Below are 25,769 nucleotides of genomic sequence, written 5' to 3' on the forward strand. Positions count from 1 at the left end.
TAACGCTTATTTTCTTTCGTTTGGACCGAGATAGTTTTGTGATTCCCTGTTAAATCGTAGTATTGTGACGTTACCGTTTACGACAAATATATTCTATTTTGGGTCGGTTATCTGCGCGCACTGAAAAACGTGCAATAACTACGTTTGTTCACTTGGCATACCGTAATCCTTTGAATACTTTGCCTCAAAAATCCTTTCTCTCGTACGCGTCATTTCTCAATGGCTTTGTGAATGGCCTCTGGTCACGTGACTGATAGAACACAAAAACATGGCGGACACCCGTTCTAGTTTTGCTTTAAATTGTGAGATTTTAAAACAATTAAAAGCTATTGTTGCGTTTTGATCACATTTCTAGCGACAAATGTACGCCTTACTTTCATTTTTTCCGCTCGTTTCATGTATATGACGCTTCGTTTTTTTCGTTTTGACCCAGATTATCTCGTAGGTCTCAATTCAATGTATTATTGTACAGCTGGCCAGTAATTCCGCAGCCAATTGCGGGGTTTTGTTGAGTTGTAATCACATGTAATGTACCTTTAATTTTTAAATATTATGTCATGAAAATGATATAATATTTATTATCCGACTGGGGAAGGAAGTGGATGGCAGGAACTGACGTCACGGACCAAATACGTTTATTATTTATCATTGGTATCGAATACATTTCTACGCCAAATAGTATTATCGGATATTTAAAATCGTATCAACTGCATATAAAGTCTTTTGACAAGAAAGGAAGTTCCATGATTTATTCGTTTTGCTGAATCACGATTCGTTCTCCGTCACTGACGTCAGCGGAAGCGCAAGCGGACCATTTCAAACCTCCCAAGCCGTAGTTTCTATTTTTATTCTGTTTAAATATGTACACGTGATGTGGACGCCGACGTCTCTTTGGAGATGTGAATTTATGCTTTGGATGAATAATTCAATTATACAAACACGTTGGACTTTGACGTCATCAGTGGTCGACCAGAACAAAAACATGGCGGAAAGTCATTCGGCTTGACTTCGGTAAAAACTCCTCTTCTTTTTTGTTTATCATCCTTTCGTCTATTTAGAGTCTGTCAGAGATTTTGTAGAATTGCAATACTGCGTTCGCTGTTGGTACTGTAGAAGCTTATTTTGTTCTCCGGGAGTTGCCATAGTTGGCAGGGGGGTGTTATGTTGGACTGCGCGGGTTTTTGGGTCGTGTCTAACGGAGACTGAAGGCACGAATAATGCTGTTATCTTGCTGCACCAACGAACTTGGACCTTATTGACAGCTGTCCCCGCGGATTTACCAAATATAACCCTCGGCTACAATACTGCCGACACCAAAGACACGGAGCTGAATGATTTTGACGTGAGTTATGTATTTATTCTATTTCTTAATATTTGAATTTATTTAGTTTGTTTTTTGATAACCTTTCTCCGTGTCGATGGTTGTTAATATGGGGGTAACTTATCCGGTTTCCATTTCTTTTCTTTTCTTCTTGCTGATTTGCATAGTCACGCCCACTGTGTTTAAAATCAAGTGGCCACTGATAAATTGGTATTCAGGCTGTACTCACTCAACTGAGGAGCATCATGGATGACGATGATGCCTTATTTCTTGCTGATTTGCTGTTGGAGGAATGCAAGGTCGGCATTTAATGCTCTCATGATCTGTCCTGAGACTTTCTAACAATATGTAATATAGTGTATTAGGTGACGCTAACATTTTCCATTATCTTTATTTTAAGAATACTCAACCTAAAGAATCCTCAGAAGTGTCTGGACCGGACAAATTTACTTTTTTTTGGGTTGAGGAGGACGAGGAAGGGAGTCCTATCCCAAAGAGGAGGAGAACAGGGAAGAAGCGGGCAAAGAGTTCATCCTCAGGTGATTTTTGTTCACTAACTTTATGGTCTCTATTGCCTGAAGAACTAATGTCAGTCAACTGCTTCAGTATTTGATTGATTTGTCATGGTTGTGGGGCTAACTATTTGACACGACACTGTCCTAGTGAGGACATTTCGCTGAATATAGGACATAATGTTTACATGGTGGAGTAGTTAGTATAAGTGGTTTACTGTAATGCGGTTAACTGGTTTATTTAATTTCAGAGTCCTGCTTAATGTTAGTAATTTGTTTTGGATGTTTGTTGTTGTTGTTGTTGTTTAAGGTGAGAGACAATGGTCAATTGTCAATTGGGTCAATGAGTCCTCACAAAGTCCTCACAAAACACAATTATGTGTGTGAGTTACAAAACTCTACTGAAAACAATGGTGTCAAAATATTGGCTAAAGGGAGACGTGTCTTGAAATAGTTAAAGAAGCCACTTTGACCAGAGGGGAAATCCTTCTTTCAACATGAGGTCTTGACTTGGACCCTATCTTTCAGCTTCATACAATGATGTCCTGAACACCCCCCTCAGGTACATCAACATGTGAATAGAGCCTTTGTCTTTCATAACTAGCTGATGTTGATGGGCCATTGTGATTAACAACAATTGCTCCCTTGGACAGGGACTTATGGCATTCAAGTACACACACATTACCATATTGCACCCACCCAGTGAATACATCCTACTGGGTGGATCCTCTACTACACTTGGACGGGTGACTATTACAAATGAATACATCAGCAGTAACCATCAAGCAATCCATTGTTAGAAATGTGCATGTAACCCAGGAGTACCGGTTCTTGACAGTTGGAATGTTTGATTTGACTAGTACCTGCTCTGACTTTCTTCTTAGCCTCAGTAGTTTAATGTCGAACTGTCAACAGATCTATGGATTTATTTTCAACATACTACTATTTTCCTGCTTTTTATTGTGACGTTTCTAGTCCATTTGTCCATTTAAACAAATCTCCCTACTCTCAACAGTGACTTCTGGGAGCATGCACTCATTGCCATGTGCTCCATCTACAAGTGGACATCAGCACGTGACTGAGACCGTTCAAGATATATATTTTAGCAGCAGTTTATTTACCCTCTTCTTTCCATGTTTGTCTTATTGCTGCTATATTTGGTTACCTTACCCTGTTTTCTAGGATCCCTCATTCAAGAGGTGCAGGACCTTTTGGGACCTGCCATAGACCCAGCACCTTCACACTGGAAAGACAGGAAAGCTTCAACTCTGGAAAAGTGGACTGTGTTAAGGCCGTATATGGTTAATCAGATGTTACAGTCTGAGAAGCCTATAGAGGGAACTTGTCACCACTGCAGATCTAAGACTGCTGTTGTGAAATGTCAGGATTGTTTGCCTAGACCACTTCACTGTGCAGCCTGTGATGTTTCCATCCACAATTCCATGGTTTTCCATAATAGATCATCCATGATAGAGGGATTCTACAGGCCACTGCCACCAACCACTCACATCAGGGAAGAGAAGGGAGGAAAATTCTCCTTCCATGAAAGAGGTCTGTACTGAGATAATATATGCCACCAATATTGTGTGTATATATATATATATATATATATATATATATATATATATATATATATATATATATATATATACACACAACCTCTTTTAAATTATGTTCGTTTCCTATCTTCCCAGAGTGCATTTTGCCAGTAATGCATCCATGCTATGACTGCTGCTCTGGGCAAACAACCTTTTCTGCAGGAAAGCAAGTAATTCTGATTGGAATGAATGGTCAGTTCCTTGTGTATGAATTATATTTTCTATTTTCTGTTCGAAAATTTTGTTATGTACATATTTTAGGTCGATACAATGTGTCCCTCCCAACTGTCAGCTGCTCCTGTGGGAAAGCTTTGGATGTCGGTATTAGTGAGCTGATTGAAAGTGGCTACTGGCCAGCTACAGTCCATTTTGAGACGCTGTACACAGTGGATTTGTTCGCTACATACGAAGAGCTCAAGATTACTGCACCAGGAATGTAACGACAAGCTTTCGTTGGTATGCTTGAGCAGCGCACAAAACTCTTTGGTCGGGTTAGTACATCATTGGACTAATTGCCTGCAGAATTGAAAGAGTTTATGTGGCGACACCATACAAAAATCATTCCTGGAATGGTCGTACGCAAAATTTGAAGTTGAGAGGCTGTCTGAAGTCGATCAGTTTCGGTGCCCAGCCTGCACACCCTCAATGTTACCTGTCTCAGTGGATGGGAACCGCAAGCTTTATCGCTTTAAGAGCCATTCAGGGTATGTATAAGTTGTTTCTACGGCATGCAATACATGGAACCTTGATAAAGGTCACCCCTGCTTTATGTCTTTTAGACCAAATAGCTTTTTCGAAGGTGTCTTCTTGGCCAACGACACCGAAGTGACCTCCTTCGTCAACCACATCAGGGCATCAACAGGACATGTAAAGTTTATTTAAATTTCACTGCACGCTTTGCTCTGTCTACATCTGTTTTTCTTCATCTTGAACAGAATCCTGGGAAAGGCAGGTGTGGTGGAAGCGAATGGGTGGCTTCACGAGAGTCCTCCAACAAGTCTGCGAGTAAAGTAGATGAGGAACGGGTCGAGGTTGCAGTGTGTCGTCATGGCATTTTGCTGAAGGGACTGAACATGTTCCGTGGGGAGATATTTGCCTATCCTTTATATCTCCAGAAACAGCTTGTTTCACACAATGTTCAGTTTTTTTGCTCTGATGTGGTATGCAAATATTGACCATATTTGCAGAGGGTTGTTGGCCACTGTCCTGAGTTACAGGTCCTGTTGAACATGCAGCCCTTTCTCTCCATCATGCACGCTAAAGCACATTCATGGATGTGTGAGGTAATGATTGTCAGGGGCTTTAATGCATATTTCTTTCACTTGGAATGGGGTGGACGGAACCAAGAGGGAGCAGGAACAACAATAGGGGAGGAAGTTGAACAGGTGAACAGTTTCCTTTCTTGAGCAGCCCTATGTTCCAAGTACATGTCAAAAGCTGGTAAGTACATTTTTTTTTTGTGTGAAAAAAAAGTTACAGCTAAAGTTGTACAAATCAACTAGTAACATAAATGTGTGTCCATTGTGCATTCAGCCCGCACAGACATCCTTACCATCCAGGCCATTGGCTGGAACAAGCGGAAGACAGAAAATCTTGACCGGACTTTGGCCAAACGACACATCAAGGTAAAGACCACACTTGTGTGTTTCATGGTGCATTAGACTAGTTGCAATTGTTTGTTAATCCAACACGGGTTTTCACAGACTGTGCAGAGGATTGCTGAAGCGTCTGAGGAGCTCAAGAAATTGGCTGGAGAGTTGTCTATTCAGGAAGACACTGTTCAGCAATGGGTGTCTGATGTTCAACAGTGGACTGCAGGTGAATACCTCAGTGTTTTATGTACAATTCTGACGTAAAATAAATATTAATTATTTTTTCTATATTCAATCAGAAGGACCATGCAGTCAAAATGAACTTGAAAAAACCATTGAAGGACTGTATCTCAGCATTAAGCAGCGGAAATATCAGCTGTATCGTCAGGCTGGTAAGAACAGAACGAAAGAAAACAAGTTTTTGATAATAATGTGTGACTGAGCACATATTCAGTATTTTCTGTTTAATATTCTAGATGGCAACAAGAGAAGACATCTGCTTAGAAAAAAGATTTCAGTGGAAAAGAGATCCTTAGAAGATGCCATCACAAAATACAATGCTGTTGTGCCAGAAACTGGCAAACTCCCTTCTCCCAACAAGCTCCTGGCTGAGGAAAACTATTCCTGGCCTTGGGAATGTAAGTACATCTAGGATGTGTTCAGTTGTCTTCATATCTATAGGCTATTTTTAATTACATTGTAAAGGCTTTAGATGAAGCAATTACAGGTTTGACCGAGGTTGCTGTGATTGGATCAGACAAGCTCCAGAGACAACTTCCTTTTTACTTTTGAAAACTGAAAGAGACACTCTTCTATATAATTCTGTCCCATGGGAGAAATTGCCTGGTGTCATTAGGAGGAGATGAGTATGCAGTGTAATAGAACCCACCTCTGAAAGTACACAGACACTGTGGGCAGTAGTTCACCACTATAAAAAATGTATATGATGATTTGCAGGTCATGGTGATATGTTTAAGAAAAAAAAGGTCTTCGACAAGGTAATGCTGCTGAACCACCTGAAGGAAGAGGAGGTCATTGTTGTCCGTGAAGTCAAGCAGCACTGGGAGTACATGAGGAATATGGCTGGAAATATTGAAGAGATTTCCTCCCAGCTTTCAGAAGGGATCACTCAGCAAAGTACAGTTCTATTTGCTACTTGTACTGATATACTAGGTTAGTAGTCTAACTTATTGTAATGTCACTGTCAGGCGGCACAGATGCATTGACTGGGAGAGGACGTGAGGGGCTACTCTTGTCTGCTGAAGAGAAGACTGTCAGCAATTCAAGCTCAGCAGGGTGCAGCTCGCTCAACGTACCAACGTGTTTTTGGATCGCAAGCCTTGTCTCTCGATGATTCGTCCACTGGTGATGAAGAACCCCATGATAGCAGCTCCTCCACCGAAGATGAAGAACACTACGATTGTAGCTCCTCTTCTGAACTTTGACCTCCCTCATTAAAAAATTAGGAAAACTGTTGTTATTGTTGATTACCTGGCCTGCAGTATGAATGTGAAATGTTAAAATAAACTGTCCTGCAATTGACTCTTTTTCTGAGTTATGTACTATTACTATTTTGAAGTAGATGCTGATGCTTTTTATGTAAATTATGAATTATTAATTTGAGATTTGTTGGTAGGGCAGTGAAATACGGCTTTTCATGCAGCCTCAATAAAGTCAATTAACAGGCTATGTTCACTCACTTCACTGACTTTCTTTTGCCACTAAAATTGTCTGTACAATGCTTATGTATGTTATTCAATCATGTGCAAGTACACATAGGAACACACAGACTTGGTAAACCAAAGCAGTACGATGAATGAGACTGCTGTTTTGTTGCAGGAATAATGAGTCAAATGGTATGAGCAGGTGTTGCAATGCATTACCTTACTTATTTCTGAATGTTATTAGGGTTAGAATTAGGGGTTTCCATGGCCCCTGGCCACCTAAATGGGTAAGGTCATCAGTAAATGCTTCTCATCGAAGTTAGCTTAGAACAGGTAGAAATATCATAACCTGGATTACATCCTGAATACTGCTGACAAAGGCACTAAGAGTGCACAAGTCACAGATCCTACTTTTGAGTTAAAGGAAGAGTTCAATAATTTTAACCTGAGAAGACATCTTATTATTTATCATCTGGATGTGCCACCGTATCTTTCTGACTACTTCTGGATAGGAAGGGAAGTCATCTCATTTATCTCTGAGTTCATGTCTGAATGAAAAGGGCCAACAGGCTTCATGTATTTGTTAGGCCTCACTATGTTTGTTGAGCTTGTTGGCGCCCTTTTGATGGGAGGATCTGACAATTGCTGAGATGGGAATTCTCTTCTACTCTCCCCGACTTGGGAAGGCAACTGGGCATGGAGGGAAGGGCCAAAAAAAACAATTAAACAATGAAAGACAAACACAGTAGCAAGTTTGGTGACAAATTGACATGAAACAATGGTCTATCAGTGTTACCAATGTTGGCTGGTTTGGAAACGGTGGCACAGAGGAAAAGACAGGAGGCAGAGCTGGAGGTAGCAGAGATGAAGATGCTGAGCTTCTCTCTGGGAGTGAGCAGGATGGATAGGATCAGAGGGACAGCACATGTGCTCAGGTGTTTAGGAGACCAAGTCAGAGAGGCTAGATGGAGATGGTTTGGACATGTACAGAGGAGAGAGAGAGCCAGTACATTGGTAGGAAGATGTTGAGGTTGGAACTGCCAGGCAGAAGGTGGAGAGAAAGGCCACAGAGGAGATTGATGAAAGTGGTGAAGGAGGAGGTTTGTAGGTTTGAGAGAAGAGGAAGCAGAGGACAGGGGGAGATGGAGGAAGATGATCCACCAGTGAAGGGAGAAAACCAAAGAGAAAGAAGAAGAAGACGTAATCGCATATTGTATCTCTCTAATTTGGTTATATTTGTTAAGCTTTAAAACAACAGAAAGCCACACCAAAGAAGATAGCTGGAATATCTCCTTTGCATAGCACATACACAATTGACACACAAATTCCTTTCTCACCTATCTTTGAAATATGGTCCTTGATAACACTGGCACCTTCTCACTAAATGTAATTTTCACAAGTCTGACAATTTATCTATTGATCTTCCAGTCTTGAGGTTTTCAACCAATATAGAAGACAACATTTGCATCTTTCATAGGATGTGCCAAGGGTCAGGGCATTGGCTGTATCAGCCCATCAGACTCATTTGAAGATGATTATTGTATGAATGAATATTAAGACATTCATGTTTCAAGCTTAGTGTCAAATTATACTCATAATATTTAATATATTTGAAAAGACATAATACTTCATTTGCTCATGTGCAAAAAAACGCATGAGAACGAGCTATTGATGACAGAGAACCTATACATCATTATTATACAACATTTATTTGAGTGTGATTCCCTCGTTTAAGGTGTTGACACTATGCATTTTGAAAATGTAAAGGTATGTTACGTTTTAAGGTGATATGTCTTTTTTTTTTTTTTTTTTATTTTACATTTCGAACAGTAGAAATGAAGGAATTGTGGGTAAAAGCCCATCGTGTGCGCGCGTAGACTGCTGGGAGGAAGAAGTTTCAAGCGACGAACTTGCTCTAAATATTGAAAGGTAAGAAATTATCACGCAAGGGGTCATATATGGCGAAATATATGAAGTGTTTGCCATCATTTTGGGCAACCATCGCTTCCATGTTTGTAACTGTCAAATTCGCGGTTTACAGTGGATGCTGTAACTGCAATACTCCGCGGTAACATAAAGAAGAACAAACGTCGTCATTGCAGTACTCTACAAGTGATTGCTTACATTACATTATGGCTAAACAACTTCATTTTAAATTATTAAATGAATTGATTATGTCACCTGAAAGGGATTAGGTCTAATATATGTACGTGTGTGTGTGGCAAAATGATATGTGGATCATACATGGTACAAATGTTTTGTTTTTTTTCCAGTTCAAGATGCCACACGGATCCACTAATTTGCAAGAGCTGCAAAATTTGCCAAGCAGAGCAACCCAGGCGACAGAGGCTGGCAAAACGACCAAAACGACCGCCTCACTTGTGATGGACGAGGCACAAATGCTGGTATGTTTGACATCAGTAATTGCATTTTTCAAATTTATGGCATAACATATGGCGATTTCATTTTTTTTTTCAGCTGGAGAAACTGCACACTTTGGGCCACAGAGCTGTGGTGTTTCTAGCTCGGCCAGGCAAGAAACCTGGCACTTGGTCCAGTCAGGTGGTCCACTCCAAGTGGCATCTGACTGACCATGCCAGCAAGTGCCTGGACCGGATGAAGGACCTATGTCTGGCGGTTATTAGAGGTAAGCTTGTTAATGTATTTGTATCTTCAGGCACATGTAATAATGGGCCGGATTCAGATCAGGCCATCATTCATTATTAGCCCTTTTTTTGACTTCATTAGTCACCAGCAACCTCTTTCCCTCATATAACTGCATATAAATGTTTTTATATATAGTGGAACAATACACCACATTAGCATCTGCTCCACAGTCTAACCACAGTTCTGTGGTGGGAGGATTGTTGGTCCCTGCAAAGCTTTCTGACCATTTTACATTGTTGTCTCACTGTTATTTCCCTGCTCAGCCACATCTTTTCCACAGTGCCAGTAGCTGTAGAATGTTCCTCAGGGTAGACAAAAACAGCTGAAAGCAGCAAGATCATTTCTTATAACCTTCTCCAAAGTTGTGCTTTAGAATTATACACAATTTTAATTTATCTGAGAGCTTTTTTGATGTTGAACTCCGGAAAATAATTTTAACGTTTATGTGGTGTAAATCAGTCTTTTAAGGCTGAGTATCTCTGGAAGATTAGAAATTTCTGTGTACGTCCACAACCTCTGCTAGCCAGCCGTCAACCTCCTCCAAAAGAGCCTCCACAGGCCCTCTGAGTATGTAGTAATTAGATCTTTGAGACATGTCTGCAATCCAATTACCAGAATATCTGTTTTGGTTCATAAATTATTTGTAGACATTATAATATTTAGGTGAAAGATTTTTTATAGTTCAGGTTGCTATGACAAAGTCTGACATGTCAGAGATTAGCATGTTATGACATGGTTTATTTGCATGAGATGCGTCATTGGTTTTTGATCGTTAGTCTATTGGATTGTGGGAATTATTCTGTACAAACAGTTATATTTATCCTCAACAGGCTTACCTCCAAGAAAAAGCACCAGAAGGAAGACAGAAGATGGATCGAAAGGTTCTTCCATATTATACATCATACATTGCCTGGCAAAGATGTAAAAAGTGATGTTATAAAACCATAAGACTTGAAATACAAATATGAAATTAGACACAAAACAAAGAAATTAGAATTATGACCACACAAACTAAAAATTATTTTAATATCCCTACATCAAAGTGTTGCCATTCTTAAAGCCAATGCACACAGTCCACTGTTGCTGACATAAGTCTAGTGACTGCCTCTAAACATCAGAATCGGAATCAAAATCTAATTTATTGCCATGGTCAGTGGGGAGCCCACTGACTAGGAAAGTGCCTTGGAATAAAGTGCAACAAAGAACAAATAAAATAAAATAAATAGAATAACATTACAACAAGGCTGTTCATGAATTTAACAGTCTGACGGCCGAGGGAAAGAAGCTGTTCCTGTGACGGGAGGTTCTGGTCTGGATGGACCGTAGCCTCCTGCCAGAGTGAAGAGGAACAAACAGACTATGTCCAGGGTGAGAAGGGTCGGCTCTGATCCGACCTGCACGTCTCTGGGTCTTGGATACATACAGGTCATGAAGAGGTGGCAGGCTGCAACCGATCACCTTCTCAGCAGAACGTACGATGCGCTGCAGTCTGCTCTTGTCCCTGGAGGTGGCACTGTTGTACAAGACGGCGATAGAGGAGGTGAGGATGGACTGGATGATGGCCGTGTAGAACTCCACCAGCAACTTCGTCGGCAGTCGTAGTTTTCGTAGCTGCCTCAGAAAGAACATTCTCTGCTGGGCCTTCCTGATGAGGGACCTGATGGTTGGCTCCCATTTGAGGTCCTCAGTGATGGTGGTTCCCAGGAAGCAGAAGGAGTCCACAATAGGAATAGGTAAACCAGCCAACATGAGAGGGGACAGAGGAGCTGTTACTCTCCTGAAGTCTATGACCATCTCCACTGTCTTCTGAGCGTTGAGCTCCAGGTTGTTGTGGCTGCACCAGGACACCAGCCGCTCCACCTCCCTCCTGTAAGCCAACTCATCTCCATCTGAGATGAGCCCGATGATGGTGGTGTCGTCCGCAAACTTGATCAGCTTCACGGACTGGTGACTGGAGGTGCAGCAGTTAGTGTACAGGGAGAAGAGCCATGGAGAGAGAACACAGCCCTGAGGAGACCCAATGTTGAGGGTCCGAGTGTCAGAGACAGTCGTCCCCAGCCGCACACGCTGACTTCGACTGGTCAGGAAGTCTGTAATCCATCTGCAGAGGGAGTCAGGCACATCCAGCTGGCGAAGCTTGTCTTCAAGCAGAGCTGGAAGAATTGTATTAAAGGCAGAGCTGAAGTCCACAAACAGGATCCTGGCATAGGTTCCTGGGCAGTCCAGATGCTCCAGAACAAAATGAAGGGCCTGGTTCACTGCATCGTCCACAGATCTGTTGGCTCTGTAGGCAAACTGCAATGAGTCCAGGTGAGAAGCAGTGATGGACTTCAGATGAGAGAGAACCAGGCGCTCAAAGGACTTCATGACCACAGACGTCAGTGCCACCGGTCTGTAGTCATTCAGTCCTGTGATCCTGGCCTTCTTGGGAACAGGGATGATAGTGGAGGACTTAAAGCAGGCAGGTACATGACAGGACACCAAGGAAGCATTGAAGATGTCAGTGAACACTGGAGCCAGCTCAGCAGCACAATGATTCAGGATGGCAGGGGAAACTCTGTCCGGACCTGCCGCCTTCCGAAGGTTCAGCCTCCTGAACTGAGTGCGCACGTCTTGCTCCATGATGTCAAGAGGAAGAGGGGGGAGGTGAGGGGGTGGCTCATCAAAAGTGACTGTGATCTTTGCTGTCTCAGTGACATCATTGGTCTTAGTTGTGTCACTAAGAGACAGCATAGTCCTTTGTTGTAAAGTGTAGCATGGGGCTGGAGAGACCACAGAGGTGTTGGTGCAAAATGGCTGCTCAAAGCGACAATAGAAGTTGTTCAGGTCCTGTGCAAGAGCGAGGTTGTCCAGACTGTGGGGGGCACGTGGCTTGTAGTTAGTGACCACCTTGAGCCCTCTCCACACCGCAGCCGAGTCATTGGCTGAGAACTGCTGCGTGAGTTTGTCAGAGTATGCGGCCTTAGCTTTCTTCAGCTCCCTCTGAAACCGATACTTCATCTCTTTGTAGCAGCTCCTGTCCCCACTCTTGCGAGCTGCCTCCTTCTCCCGTCTAATCTGGCTGAGTTTAGTTGTGAACCAAGGTTTGTCATTTGCATAACTCACCTTGGTGCGTGTTGGAACTATGCACTCTTCACAGTAGCTGATCCATGAAGTCACAGTGTCTGTATACTCATCCAGATTATTGGTCGCAGCCCTGAACACCTCCCAGTCTGTGGTCTCCATGCAAGACTGCAGCTCCTCTTTAGCTTCACTTGTCCAGATCTTCATGCTCCTCACAACAGGCTTTGCCAGCTTCAGCTTCTGCTTGTATGTAGGAACAAGATGAACCATCAAGTGGTCAGAGAGTCCCAGTGCAGCTCGAGGGAGGGCGGTATAAGAGTTGCGGAGCGATGAGTAACAGTGATCCAGCACGCTCTGCTCTCTGGTGGGACATTTTACAACCTGCCTGTACCTGGGAAGCTCCTCACTCAGATTTGCCTTGTTGAAGTCTCCAAGCACAATCACAGGAGATTGTGATCTCATAAAGATCACAAAAATCATAAAGATCTCATAAAGGCAATACAATGCAAGATTGTTCAGTGCCTTAAAACTATTACATACAGAAATATCACATGCAGCTGTAAATGATTTTATTTGTACTTTCTTAATATTTTAGTGAATGTTCATTGCAGTATGTATTTTTGCCTGAAGACGTAGTGGGCACATCTGATGGTAATTTTTCACCCCAAACACCACACCTTGCTCACTTGTGCAGAACCTATGTATAATCTGGAAAAGCAAGAAGAAACCATATATAGTATCTATTTTGAATGATGAATTTGTCAGTGCACTGTATATGCCTTGATGTTTTTTCACTCAACGCTTAAACAATTTAAACGTACACTTTTTGCTCTTTCAGAATGCAGCCATATGGTTGGCGATGACGGGTATTACCCAGTGAAACGGGTAGTAAAAACATAAAAACAAAAGGTTCTGTTTTGTCATTACTTGATGTAGATATGTAATGTAAATATACACATTAACTGTGGATGTGTTGTTAATTTCAATGGCATTTTTTTGTTTCAGGGGAAAATAATGGAACTAATCGAGTGGGAGCCCTGCTCCATGTGGTATGGACATTTTCGCTCTTCTTTGTGATGAAATTTGAGGTTTGACTCAGGCAGCCAGAGAAGGTATGAGTCACATTCCAACATAGAACATTCCAACTTCTGTCGAGAAGTTGAGATAGTCTGGGGTGCATGCACCTTTCGAACAGTGAATAGTGCTGGATGGTTACTGCAGATGTATTCATTTGTAATAGTCACCCATCCAAGTGTAGTAGAGGATCAACCCAATAGGATGCATTCACTGGGTGGGTGCAATATGGTAATGTGTGTGTACTTGAAGTCCCTGTCCAAGGGAGAAAGGTATTGATGGGCCATTATGTTAATGTATGAGTTAAAGAGATGACAGTGGGTGCTACAATTCAGGCTTATGACCACATCAGCTAGTTATGAAAGACAAAGGCTCTATTCACATGTTGATGTACCTGAGGGGGGTGTTCAGGACATCATTGTATGAAGCTGAAAGATAGGGTCCAAATCAAGACCTCATGTTGAAAGAAGGATTTCCCCTCTGGTCAAAGTGGCTTCTTTAACTCCTGTTTCAAAACATGTCTGCATTCTCCCTTTACATGCTGTTTTAGTGTTAACATTCTGGGCCTGATACTGCAAAGGTCTGAGATCAAGTTTGTGTTCCAATGGCAATGCCTCAGTCAAACATTCCTATAGACGAAAGATATACAAATGTACATGTTCATGTATGTGTTACAAACTGAAGACCACCAAGGATCATTGTTCTTTACCCTGCTGTGATTAAATCTTTTTTTTTCTTTTTCTTGCAGTGGAAAGATATTCCAACTTGAGCGGGTACGGATGGAAGAAACCAAAAAAAAAAACAATTTGTAAATAATAATAAATACATCTGCAAAAGTGTGATCTTGATGTTGTTGTTGCAATTCATGGAGATGAATATAATGAATAAATAATTTGACCTTGAAGTAGAATAAAATTGTCATAACAGAACTGAAATCCTTTATTTCAATTTCCTCTGACCCATTAAAATATTAAAAAAGAGATGTACATGCTGGATGTGACGCCATCATCCCGCGGCAGGCAGGACATCCCGCTATGTTTTCGTGCTGGTCGACCACTGATGATGACGTCAAAGTCCGACGTGTTTGTACAATTTAATTATTCATCCAAAGCTTAAATTCACGTCTCCGAAGAAACGTCGGCGTCCACAACACGTGTACATATTTAAACAGAATGAAAAATAGAAACTACGGCTTGGGAGGTTTGGAATGGTCCGCCTGCGTTTCAGCTGACGTCAGTGATGGAGAACGAAGCGTGATTCAGCAAAACGAATAAATCACGGAACTTCCTTTCTTGCCAAAAGACTTTATATGCAGTTGACACGATTTTAAATATCCGATAATACTATTATGCGTAGAAATGAATTCGATACAAATGATAAATAAATAACGTATTCGGTCCGTGACGCCACTCCCTTCCCCAGTCGGATAATAAATATTATATCATTTCATGACATAATATTTAAAAATTAAAGAGTACATTGCATGTGATTACAACTCTGCTTACAACAGCTTTTAATTATTTTAAAATCCCGCAATTAGCTGTGGAATTACTGGCCAGCTGTACATTAATACATTGAATTGAGACCTACGAGAGAATCTGGGTCAAAACGAAAAAACGAAGCGTCAAATGCATGAAACGAGCGGAAAAAATGAAAGTAAGGCGTACATTTGTCGCTAGAAATGTGATCAAAACGCAACAAAAGCTTTTAATTGTTTTAAAATCTCAGAATTTAAAGCAAAACTAGAACGGGTGTCCGCCATGCTTTGTGTTCTATCAGTCACGTGACCAGAGGCCATTCACAAAGCCATTGAGAAATGACGCGTACGAGAGAAAGGATTTTTGAGGCAAAGTCGTCAAATATTACGGTATGCCAAGTGGACAAACGTAGTTATTGCACGTTTTTCAGTGCGCGCAGATAAAGTCTCACAAAAAAACGTGCAATAACAACGTTTGTCTACTTCATGAAAACGTAATGTTTTGACGAATTTGCCTTAAAAAACGTATCCCAGGTACATTTAATTTCTCAATGGCATAGTGAAAGGCGTTCCTCTGGTCACGTGACTGACAGCGTTCTCTCCCGTCTGAACATAAAACATGGCGGACATCCGTTCTATTTTTGCTCTAAATTGCGAGATTTTAAAACAATTAAATGCTTTTGTTGAGTTTTGATCACATTTCTAGCTACAAATGTACACTTTATTTTCATATTTTCCGCTCGATGTATGTTTATGGCCCTTCGTTTTATCGTTTTGACCCAGGTTCTTTAGTGGTGCTCACTGAAATCGTAGTATTGTGACGTTTGCCCTGCTGGCCATAAATACGCTCCAAAATGCGGGGTTTTAAATGACTTAATTGGCTTTTGATCGCATTTCTAGACACAAATACATCCTACATTATAATATTATGTGCTCCTTTTATGTAAATAACGCTTATTTTCTTTCGTTTGGACCGAGATAGTTTTGTGATTCCCTGTTAAATCGTAGTATTGTAACGTTTACCCTGCTGGCCATAAATACGCTCCAAATTGCGGAGTTTTTAAATAACTTTATTGGCTTTTGATCGCATTTCTAGCAACAAATATATTCTATCTTGTAATATTATGTGCTCGTTTTATGTAAATGATGCTTAGTTTCTTTCGTTTGGACTGAGATTGTTTTGTGATTCCCCATTAAAATGAATTATTATGGTGGTTATCTGCTCGCACTGAAAAACGTGCAATAACGACGTTTGTCCACTTGGCATACCGTAATGATTTTACGAATTTGCCTCAAAAATTGTTTCACTCTTTTGTTTTGATCACATTTCTAGCGACAAATGTACGACTTACTTTCATTTTTTCCGCTCGTTTCATGCATATGACGCTTCGTTTTTTTCGTTTTGACCCAGATTCTCTCGTAGGTCTCAATTCAATGTATTATTGTACAGCTGGCCAGCAATTCCACAGCTAATTGCGGGATTTTAAAATAATTAAAAGCTTTTGTTGAGTTGTAATCACATGCAATGTACTCTTTAATTTTTAAATATTATGTCATGAAATGATATAATATTTATTATCCAACTGGGGAAGGGAGTGGCTTCACGGACCGAATACGTTATTTATTTATCATTTGTATTGAATACATTTTTACGCATAATAGTATTATCGGATATTTAAAATCGTGTCAACTGCATATAAAGTCTTTTGGCAAGAAAGGAAGTTCCGTGATTTATTCGTTTTGCTGACTCACGCTTCGTTCTCCGTCACTGACGTCAGCTCCTCCCAAGCCATAGTTTCTATTTTTCATTCTGTTTAAATATGTACACGTGTTGTGGACGCCAACGTTTCTTCGGAGACGTGAATTTAAGCTTTGGATGAATAATTAAATTGTACAAACACGTCGGACTTTGACGTCATCATCAGAGGTCGACCAGAACGAAAACATAGCGGGATGTCCTGCCTGGCGCGGGATGATGGCGTCACATCCGGCATGTACATCTCTTTTTTAATATTTTAATGGGTCAGAGGAAATTGAAATAAAGGATTTCAGTTCTGTTATGACAATTTTATTCTACTTCAGGGTCAAATTATTTATTCATTATATTCATCTCCTTGTACGCATGTACGAATTGCATGACAACATCGAGATCACACTTTTGCAGATGTATATAGTGTTATGAACAAATTGTTATTTTTTTGTTTCTTCCATCCGTACCCACTCAAGTTGGAATATCTTTCCACTGCAAGAGAAAGAAAAAAAAGATTTAATCACAGCAGGGTAAAGAACAATGATCCTTGGTGGTCTTCAGTTTGTAACACATACATGAACATGTACATTTGTATTTGTTTTATTACATATAACATCCACTAGACTAATGATCAAAAATCAATGGCTCATCTGGTGCAAATAAACCATGTCATAACATGCAAATCTCTGACATGTCAGACTTTGTCATCGCAACCTGAACTATAAAAGGTCTTTCACCTAAATATTATAATGTCAACAAATAATTTATGAACCAAAACAGATATTCTGGTAATTGGATTGCAGACACATCTCAAAGATGTAGCTACTACATACTCAGAGGGCCTGTGGAGGCTCTTTTGGAGGTTGTGGACGGATGGATGGTGGAGGAGGTTGGCGGCTGGCTGGCAGAGGTTGTGGACGGATGGATGGTGGAGGAGGTTGATGGCTGGCTGGCAGAGGTTGTGGACGGATGGATGGTGGAGGAGGTTGACGGCTGGCTGGCAGAGGTTGTGGACGGATGGATGGTGGAGGAAGTTGGCGGCTGGCTGGCAGAGGTTGTGGACGGATGGATGGTGGAGGAGGTTGATGGCTGGCTGGCAGAGGTTGTGGACGGATGGATGGTGGAGGAGGTTGATGGCTGGCTGGCAGAGGTTGTGGACGGATGGATGGTGGAGGAGGTTGGTGGTGGGTTGGCAGAGGTTGTGGACGGATGGATGGTGGAGGAGGTTGACGGCTGGCTGCCGGAGGTTGTGGACGGATGGATGGTGGAGGAGGTTGATGGCTGGCTGGCAGAGGTTGTGGACGGATGGATGGTGGAGGAGGTCGATGGCTGGCTGGCAGAGGTTGTGGACGGATGGATGGTGGAGGAGTTTGACGGCTGGCTGGCAGAGGTTGTGGACGGATGGATTGTGGAGGAGGTTGATGGCTGGCTGGCAGAGGTTGTGGACGGATGGATGGTGGAGGAGGTTGACGGCTGGCTGGCAGAGGTTGTGGACGGATGGATGTTGGAGGAGGTTGGCGGCTGGCTGGCAGAGGTTGTGGACGGATGGATGGTGGAGGAGGTTGGTGGTGGGTTGGCAGAGGTTGTGGTCGGATGGATGGTGGACGAGGTTGATGGCTGGCTGGCAGAGGTTGTGGACGGATGGATGGTGGAGGAGGTTGACGGCTGGCTGGCAGAGGTTGTGGACGGATGGATTGTGGAGGAGGTTGATGGCTGTATACCTGTCCAACCTTCGTGGAACACATAGACAATATGACAATAGAGTGAGATTTTTGTATATACACACACAGAACTTTCTAATCTTCCAGTGATACTCAGCCTTAAAAGACTGATTTACACCACATAAACTTTAAAATTACTTTCCTGAACTTTTCAGAGCAAATTCACAAACAACAACAGACTTAGAAGTTAAATTTGAGCAAGTGATGATCTATAATATGGATGGCAACATCAAAAAAGCTCTCAGAATAATTTAAATTGTGTATAATTCTAAAGCACAACTTTGGAGAAGGTTATAAGAAATGATCTTGCTGCTTTCAGCTGTTTTTGTCTACACTGAGGAACATTCTACAGCTACTGGCACTGTGGAAAAGATGTGTCAGAGCAGGGAAATAACAGTGAGACAACAATGTAAAATGGTCAGAAAGCTTTGCAGGGACCAACAATCCTCCACCACAGAACTGTGGTTAGACTTTGGAGCAGATGCTAATGTGGTGTATTGTTCCACTATATATAAAAACATTTATATGCAGTTATATGAGGGAAAGAGGTTGCTGGTGACTAATGAAGTCAAAAAAAGGGCTAATAATGAATGATGGCCTGATCTGAATCCCATTATTACATGTGCCTGAAGATATAAATACAATAACAGGCTTACCTCAAACAACCGCCAGACATAGGTCCTTCATCCGGTCCAGGCACTTGCTGGCATGGTCAGTCAGATGCCACTTGGAGTGGACCACCTGACTGGACCAAGTGCCAGGTTTCTTGCCTGGCCGAGCTAGAAACACCACAGCTCTGTGGCCCAAAGTGTGCAGTTTCTCCAGCTGAAAAAAAAAATGAAATCGCCATATGTTATGCCATAAATTTGAAAAATGCAATTACTGATGTCAAACATACCAGCATTTGTGCCTCGTCCATCACACGTGAGGCGGTGTTGTTTTTTCTTTGGTTTTTCAACCATTCCTCTTTTTTTTTCTCAAAATTTTTCAGTCGTTTTGCCAGCCTCTGTCGCCTGGGTTGCTCTGCTTGGCAAATTTTGCAGCTCTTGCAAGCTACTGCAATAACTGCAATGCAGTTATTGCAGTGCTTATTAGTGGATCCGTGTGGCATCTTGAACTGGAAAAAAAACAAAACATTTGTACCATGTATGATCCACATATCATTTTGCCACACACACACGTACATATATTAGACCTAATCCCTTTCAGGTGACATAATCAATTCATTTAATAATTTAAAATGAAGTTGTTTAGCCATAATGTAATGTAAGCAATCACTTGTAGAGTACTGCAATGACGACGTTTGTTCTTCTTTATGTTACCGCGGAGTATTGCGGTTACAGCATCCACTGTAAACCGCGAATTTGACAGTTACAAACATGGAAGCGATGGTTGCCCAAAATGATGGCAAACACTTCATATATTTCGCCATATATGACCCCTTGCGTGATAATTTCTTACCTTTCAATATTTAGAGCAAGTTCGTCGCTTGAAACTTCTTCCTCCCAGCAGTCTACGCGCGCACACGATGGGCTTTTACCCACAATTCCTTCATTTCTACTGTTCGAAATGTAAAATAAAAAAAAAAAAAAAAAAAAAAGACATATCACCTTAAAACGTAACATACCTTTACATTTTCAAAATGCATAGTGTCAACACCTTAAACGAGGGAATCACACTCAAATAAATGTTGTATAATAATGATGTATAGGTTCTCTGTCATCAATAGCTCGTTCTCATGCGTTTTTTTGCACATGAGCAAATGAAGTATTATGTCTTTTCAAATATATTAAATATTATGAGTATAATTTGACACTAAGCTTGAAACTTGAATGTCTTAATATTCATTCATACAATAATCATCTTCAAATGAGTCTGATGGGCTGATACAGCCAATGCCCTGACCCTTGGCACATCCTATGAAAGATGCAAATGTTGTCTTCTATATTGGTTGAAAACCTCAAGACTGGAAGATCAATAGATAAATTGTCAGACTTGTGAAAATTACATTTAGTGAGAAGGTGCCAGTGTTATCAAGGACCATATTTCAAAGATAGGTGAGAAAGGAATTTGTGTGTCAATTGTGTATGTGCTATGCAAAGGAGATATTCCAGCTATCTTCTTTGGTGTGGCTTTCTGTTGTTTTAAAGCTTAACAAATATAACCAAATTAGAGAGATACAATATGCGATTACGTCTTCTTCTTCTTTCTCTTTGGTTTTCTCCCTTCACTGGTGGATCATCTTCCTCCATCTCCCCCTGTCCTCTGTTTCCTCTTCTCTCAAACCTACAAACCTCCTCCTTCACCACTTTCATCAATCTCCTCTGTGGCCTTTCTCTCCACCTTCTGCCTGGCAGTTCCAACCTCAACATCTTCCTACCAATGTACTGGCTCTCTCTCTCCTCTGTACATGTCCAAACCATCTCCATCTAGCCTCTCTGACTTGGTCTCCTAAACACCTGAGCACATGTGCTGTCCCTCTGATCCTATCCATCCTGCTCACTCCCAGAGAGAAGCTCAGCATCTTCATCTCTGCTACCTCCAGCTCTGCCTCCTGTCTTTTCCTCTGTGCCACCGTTTCCAAACCAGCCAACAGTGGTAACACTGATAGACCATTGTTTCATGTCAATTTGTCACCAAACTTGCTACTGTGTTTGTCTTTCATTGTTTAATTGTTTTTTTTGCCCCTTCCCTCCATGCCCAGTTGCCTTCCCAAGTCGGGGAGAGTAGAAGAGAATTCCCATCTCAGCAATTGTCAGATCCTCCCATCAAAAGGGCGCCAACAAGCTCAACAAACATAGTGAGGCCTAACAAATACATGAAGCCTGTTGGCCCTTTTCATTCAGACATGAACTCAGAGATAAATGAGATGACTTCCCTTCCTATCCAGAAGTAGTCAGAAAGATACGGTGGCACATCCAGATGATAAATAATAAGATGTCTTCTCGGGTTAAAATTATTGAACTCTTCCTTTAACTCAAAAGTAGGATCTGTGACTTGTGCACTCTTAGTGCCTTTGTCAGCAGTATTCAGGATGTAATCCAGGTTATGATATTTCTACCTGTTCTAAGCTAACTTCGATGAGAAGCATTTACTGATGACCTTACCCATTTAGGTGGCCAGGGGCCATGGAAACCCCTAATTCTAACCCTAATAACATTCAGAAATAAGTAAGGTAATGCATTGCAACACCTGCTCATACCATTTGACTCATTATTCCTGCAACAAAACAGCAGTCTCATTCATCGTACTGCTTTGGTTTACCAAGTCTGTGTGTTCCTATGTGTACTTGCACATGATTGAATAACATACATAAGCATTGTACAGACAATTTTAGTGGCAAAAGAAAGTCAGTGAAGTGAGTGAACATAGCCTGTTAATTGACTTTATTGAGGCTGCATGAAAAGCCGTATTTCACTGCCCTACCAACAAATCTCAAATTAATAATTCATAATTTACATAAAAAGCATCAGCATCTACTTCAAAATAGTAATAGTACATAACTCAGAAAAAGAGTCAATTGCAGGACAGTTTATTTTAACATTTCACATTCATACTGCAGGCCAGGTAATCAACAATAACAACAGTTTTCCTAATTTTTTAATGAGGGAGGTCAAAGTTCAGAAGAGGAGCTACAATCGTAGTGTTCTTCATCTTCGGTGGAGGAGCTGCTATCATGGGGTTCTTCATCACCAGTGGACGAATCATCGAGAGACAAGGCTTGCGATCCAAAAACACGTTGGTACGTTGAGCGAGCTGCACCCTGCTGAGCTTGAATTGCTGACAGTCTTCTCTTCAGCAGACAAGAGTAGCCCCTCACGTCCTCTCCCAGTCAATGCATCTGTGCCGCCTGACAGTGACATTACAATAAGTTAGACTACTAACCTAGTATATCAGTACAAGTAGCAAATAGAACTGTACTTTGCTGAGTGATCCCTTCTGAAAGCTGGGAGGAAATCTCTTCAATATTTCCAGCCATATTCCTCATGTACTCCCAGTGCTGCTTGACTTCACGGACAACAATGACCTCCTCTTCCTTCAGGTGGTTCAGCAGCATTACCTTGTCGAAGACCTTTTTTTTCTTAAACATATCACCATGACCTGCAAATCATCATATACATTTTTTATAGTGGTGAACTACTGCCCACAGTGTCTGTGTACTTTCAGAGGTGGGTTCTATTACACTGCATACTCATCTCCTCCTAATGACACCAGGCAATTTCTCCCATGGGACAGAATTATATAGAAGAGTGTCTCTTTCAGTTTTCAAAAGTAAAAAGGAAGTTGTCTCTGGAGCTTGTCTGATCCAATCACAGCAACCTCGGTCAAACCTGTAATTGCTTCATCTAAAGCCTTTACAATGTAATTAAAAATAGCCTATAGATATGAAGACAACTGAACACATCCTAGATGTACTTACATTCCCAAGGCCAGGAATAGTTTTCCTCAGCCAGGAGCTTGTTGGGAGAAGGGAGTTTGCCAGTTTCTGGCACAACAGCATTGTATTTTGTGATGGCATCTTCTAAGGATCTCTTTTCCACTGAAATCTTTTTTCTAAGCAGATGTCTTCTCTTGTTGCCATCTAGAATATTAAACAGAAAATACTGAATATGTGCTCAGTCACACATTATTATCAAAAACTTGTTTTCTTTCGTTCTGTTCTTACCAGCCTGACGATACAGCTGATATTTCCGCTGCTTAATGCTGAGATACAGTCCTTCAATGGTTTTTTCAAGTTCATTTTGACTGCATGGTCCTTCTGATTGAATATAGAAAAAATAATTAATATTTATTTTACGTCAGAATTGTACATAAAACACTGAGGTATTCACCTGCAGTCCACTGTTGAACATCAGACACCCATTGCTGAACAGTGTCTTCCTGAATAGACAACTCTCCAGCCAATTTCTTGAGCTCCTCAGACGCTTCAGCAATCCTCTGCACAGTCTGTGAAAACCCGTGTTGGATTAACAAACAATTGCAACTAGTCTAATGCACCATGAAACACACAAGTGTGGTCTTTACCTTGATGTGTCGTTTCGCCAAAGTCCGGTCAAGATTTTCTGTCTTCCGCTTGTTCCAGCCAATGGCCTGGATGGTAAGGATGTCTGTGCGGGCTGAATGCACAATGGACACACATTTATGTTACTAGTTGATTTGTACAACTTTAGCTGTAACTTTTTTTTCACACAAAAAAAAAAAATGTACTTACCAGCTTTTGACATGTACTTGGAACATAGGGCTGCTCAAGAAAGGAAACTGTTCACCTGTTCAACTTCCTCCCCTATTGTTGTTCCTGCTCCCTCTTGGTTCCGTCCACCCCATTCCAAGTGAAAGAAATATGCATGTTACCATTTGGACGAGGACGGAGGGAAATAATGTGAAATTAAAGCCCCTGACAATCATTACCTCACACATCCATGAATGTGCTTTAGCGTGCATGATGGAGAGAAAGGGCTGCATGTTCAACAGGACCTGTAACTCAGGACAGTGGCCAACAACCCTCTGCAAATATGGCCAATATTTGCATACCACATCAGAGCAAAAAAACTGAACATTGTGTGAAACAAGCTGTTTCTGGAGATATAAAGGATAGGCAAATATCTCCCCACGGAACATGTTCAGTCCCTTCAGCAAAATGCCATGACGACACACTGCAACCTCGACCCGTTCCTCATCTACTTTACTCGCAGACTTGTTGGAGGACTCTCGTGCAGCCACCCATTCGCTTCCACCACACCTGCCTTTCCCAGGATTCTGTTCAAGATGAAGAAAAACAGATGTAGACAGAGCAAAGCGTGCAGTGAAATTTAAATAAACTTTACGTGTCCTGTGGATGCCCTGATGTGGTTGACGAAGGAGGTCACCTCGGTGTCGTTGGCCAAGAAGACACCTTCGAAAAAGCCATTTGGTCTAAAAGACATAAAGCAGGGGTGACCTTTATCAAGGTTCCATGTATTGCATGCCGTAGAAACAACTTATACATACCCTGAATGGCTCTTAAAGTGATAAAGCTTGCGGTTCCCATCCACTGAGACAGCTAACATTGAGGGTGTGCAGGCTGGGCACCGAAACTGATCAACTTCAGACAGCCTCTCAACTTCAAATTTTGCGTACGACCATTCCAGGAATGATTTTTGTATGGTGTCGCCACATAAACTCTTTCAATTCTGCAGGCAATTAGTCCAATGATGTACTAACCCGACCAAAGAGTTTTGTGCGCTGCTCAAGCATACCAACGAAAGCTTGTCGTTACATTCCTGGTGCAGTAATCTTGAGCTCTTCGTATGTAGCGAACAAATCCACTGTGTACAGCGTCTCAAAATGGACTGTAGCTGGCCAGTAGCCACTTTCAATCAGCTCACTAATACCGACATCCAAAGCTTTCCCACAGGAGCAGCTGACAGTTGGGAGGGACACATTGTATCGACCTAAAATATGTACATAACAAAATTTTCGAACAGAAAATAGAAAATATAATTCATACACAAGGAACTGACCATTCATTCCAATCAGAATTACTTGCTTTCCTGCAGAAAAGGTTGTTTGCCCAGAGCAGCAGTCATAGCATGGATGCATTACTGGCAAAATGCACTCTGGGAAGATAGGAAACGAACATAATTTAAAAGAGGTTGTGTGTATATATATATATATATATATATATATATATATATATATATATATATATATATACACACACAATATTGGTGGCATATATTATCTCAGTACAGACCTCTTTCATGGAAGGAGAATTTTCCTCCCTTCTCTTCCCTGATGTGAGTGGTTGGTGGCAGTGGCCTGTAGAATCCCTCTATCATGGATGATCTATTATGGAAAACCATGGAATTGTGGATGGAAACATCACAGGCTGCACAGTGAAGTGGTCTAGGCAAACAATCCTGACATTTCACAACAGCAGTCTTAGATCTGCAGTGGTGACAAGTTCCCTCTATAGGCTTCTCAGACTGTAACATCTGATTAACCATATACGGCCTTAACACAGTCCACTTTTCCAGAGTTGAAGCTTTCCTGTCTTTCCAGTGTGAAGGTGCTGGGTCTATGGCAGGTCCCAAAAGGTCCTGCACCTCTTGAATGAGGGATCCTCGAAAACAGGGTAAGGTAACCAAATGTAGCAGCAATAAGACAAACATGGAAAGAAGAGGGTAAATAAACTGCTGCTAAAATATATATCTTGAACGGTCTCAGTCACGTGCTGATGTCCACTTGTAGATGGAGCACATGGCAATGAGTGCATGCTCCCAGAAGTCACTGTTGAGAGTAGGGAGATTTGTTTAAATGGACAAATGGACTCGAAACGTCACAATAAAAA

The 25,769-nt window shown here is 41.5% G+C and overlaps 2 protein-coding genes and 1 long non-coding RNA gene across 10 annotated transcripts; 1 reads left to right on the top strand and 2 right to left on the bottom strand.

The window, feature by feature from the left end:
• The first annotated feature begins 821 nt into the window (after window positions 1-821).
• Window positions 822-6,691, top strand: LOC128755018 (uncharacterized). 8 transcript variants are annotated; one of them, XR_008414007.1, is made up of 12 exons: window positions 822-1,011; window positions 1,722-1,860; window positions 2,849-3,384; window positions 3,528-3,623; window positions 3,693-4,298; window positions 4,367-5,056; window positions 5,135-5,249; window positions 5,323-5,415; window positions 5,500-5,661; window positions 5,736-5,898; window positions 5,981-6,160; window positions 6,232-6,691. XR_008414007.1 is itself a non-coding variant. In XM_053858146.1 (10 exons), exons 4-10 carry the CDS (start codon window positions 4,859-4,861, stop codon window positions 6,375-6,377), a joined length of 801 nt encoding a protein of 266 aa, XP_053714121.1. In that variant the 5' UTR covers window positions 2,746-3,384; window positions 3,528-3,623; window positions 3,693-4,298; window positions 4,367-4,858; the 3' UTR covers window positions 6,378-6,691. The 8 variants fall into 8 exon arrangements, 3 of the variants coding, with proteins under 3 accessions (XP_053714121.1, XP_053714122.1, XP_053714123.1); XR_008414009.1 differs by having other exon boundaries at window positions 3,693-4,135; window positions 4,211-4,298; window positions 5,736-6,160; XR_008414008.1 differs by having other exon boundaries at window positions 3,693-3,887; window positions 3,954-4,298; window positions 5,736-6,160.
• A 15,138-nt stretch (window positions 6,692-21,829) lies between these two features.
• Window positions 21,830-23,664, bottom strand: LOC128755015 (uncharacterized). The gene is made up of 7 exons (XM_053858143.1): window positions 23,652-23,664; window positions 23,465-23,556; window positions 23,272-23,386; window positions 23,106-23,198; window positions 22,860-23,021; window positions 22,361-22,540; window positions 21,830-22,289 (listed from the first exon to the last, which is right to left on the bottom strand). The coding sequence occupies exons 1-7, from the start codon at window positions 23,662-23,664 to the stop codon at window positions 22,144-22,146; spliced, it is 801 nt and encodes a 266-aa protein (XP_053714118.1). The 3' UTR covers window positions 21,830-22,143.
• A 901-nt stretch (window positions 23,665-24,565) lies between these two features.
• On the bottom strand, window positions 24,566-25,489 carry LOC128754541 (uncharacterized). The gene is made up of 3 exons (XR_008413931.1): window positions 25,173-25,489; window positions 24,940-25,035; window positions 24,566-24,870 (listed from the first exon to the last, which is right to left on the bottom strand). It is a non-coding gene; the product is annotated as an uncharacterized LOC128754541 (long non-coding RNA).
• Window positions 25,490-25,769: the final 280 nt, after the last annotated feature.

Source organism: Synchiropus splendidus, chromosome 2 (assembly GCF_027744825.2).
Source record: "Synchiropus splendidus isolate RoL2022-P1 chromosome 2, RoL_Sspl_1.0, whole genome shotgun sequence".
In the NCBI taxonomy this organism is placed as follows: Eukaryota; Metazoa; Chordata; class Actinopteri; order Syngnathiformes; family Callionymidae; genus Synchiropus; species Synchiropus splendidus.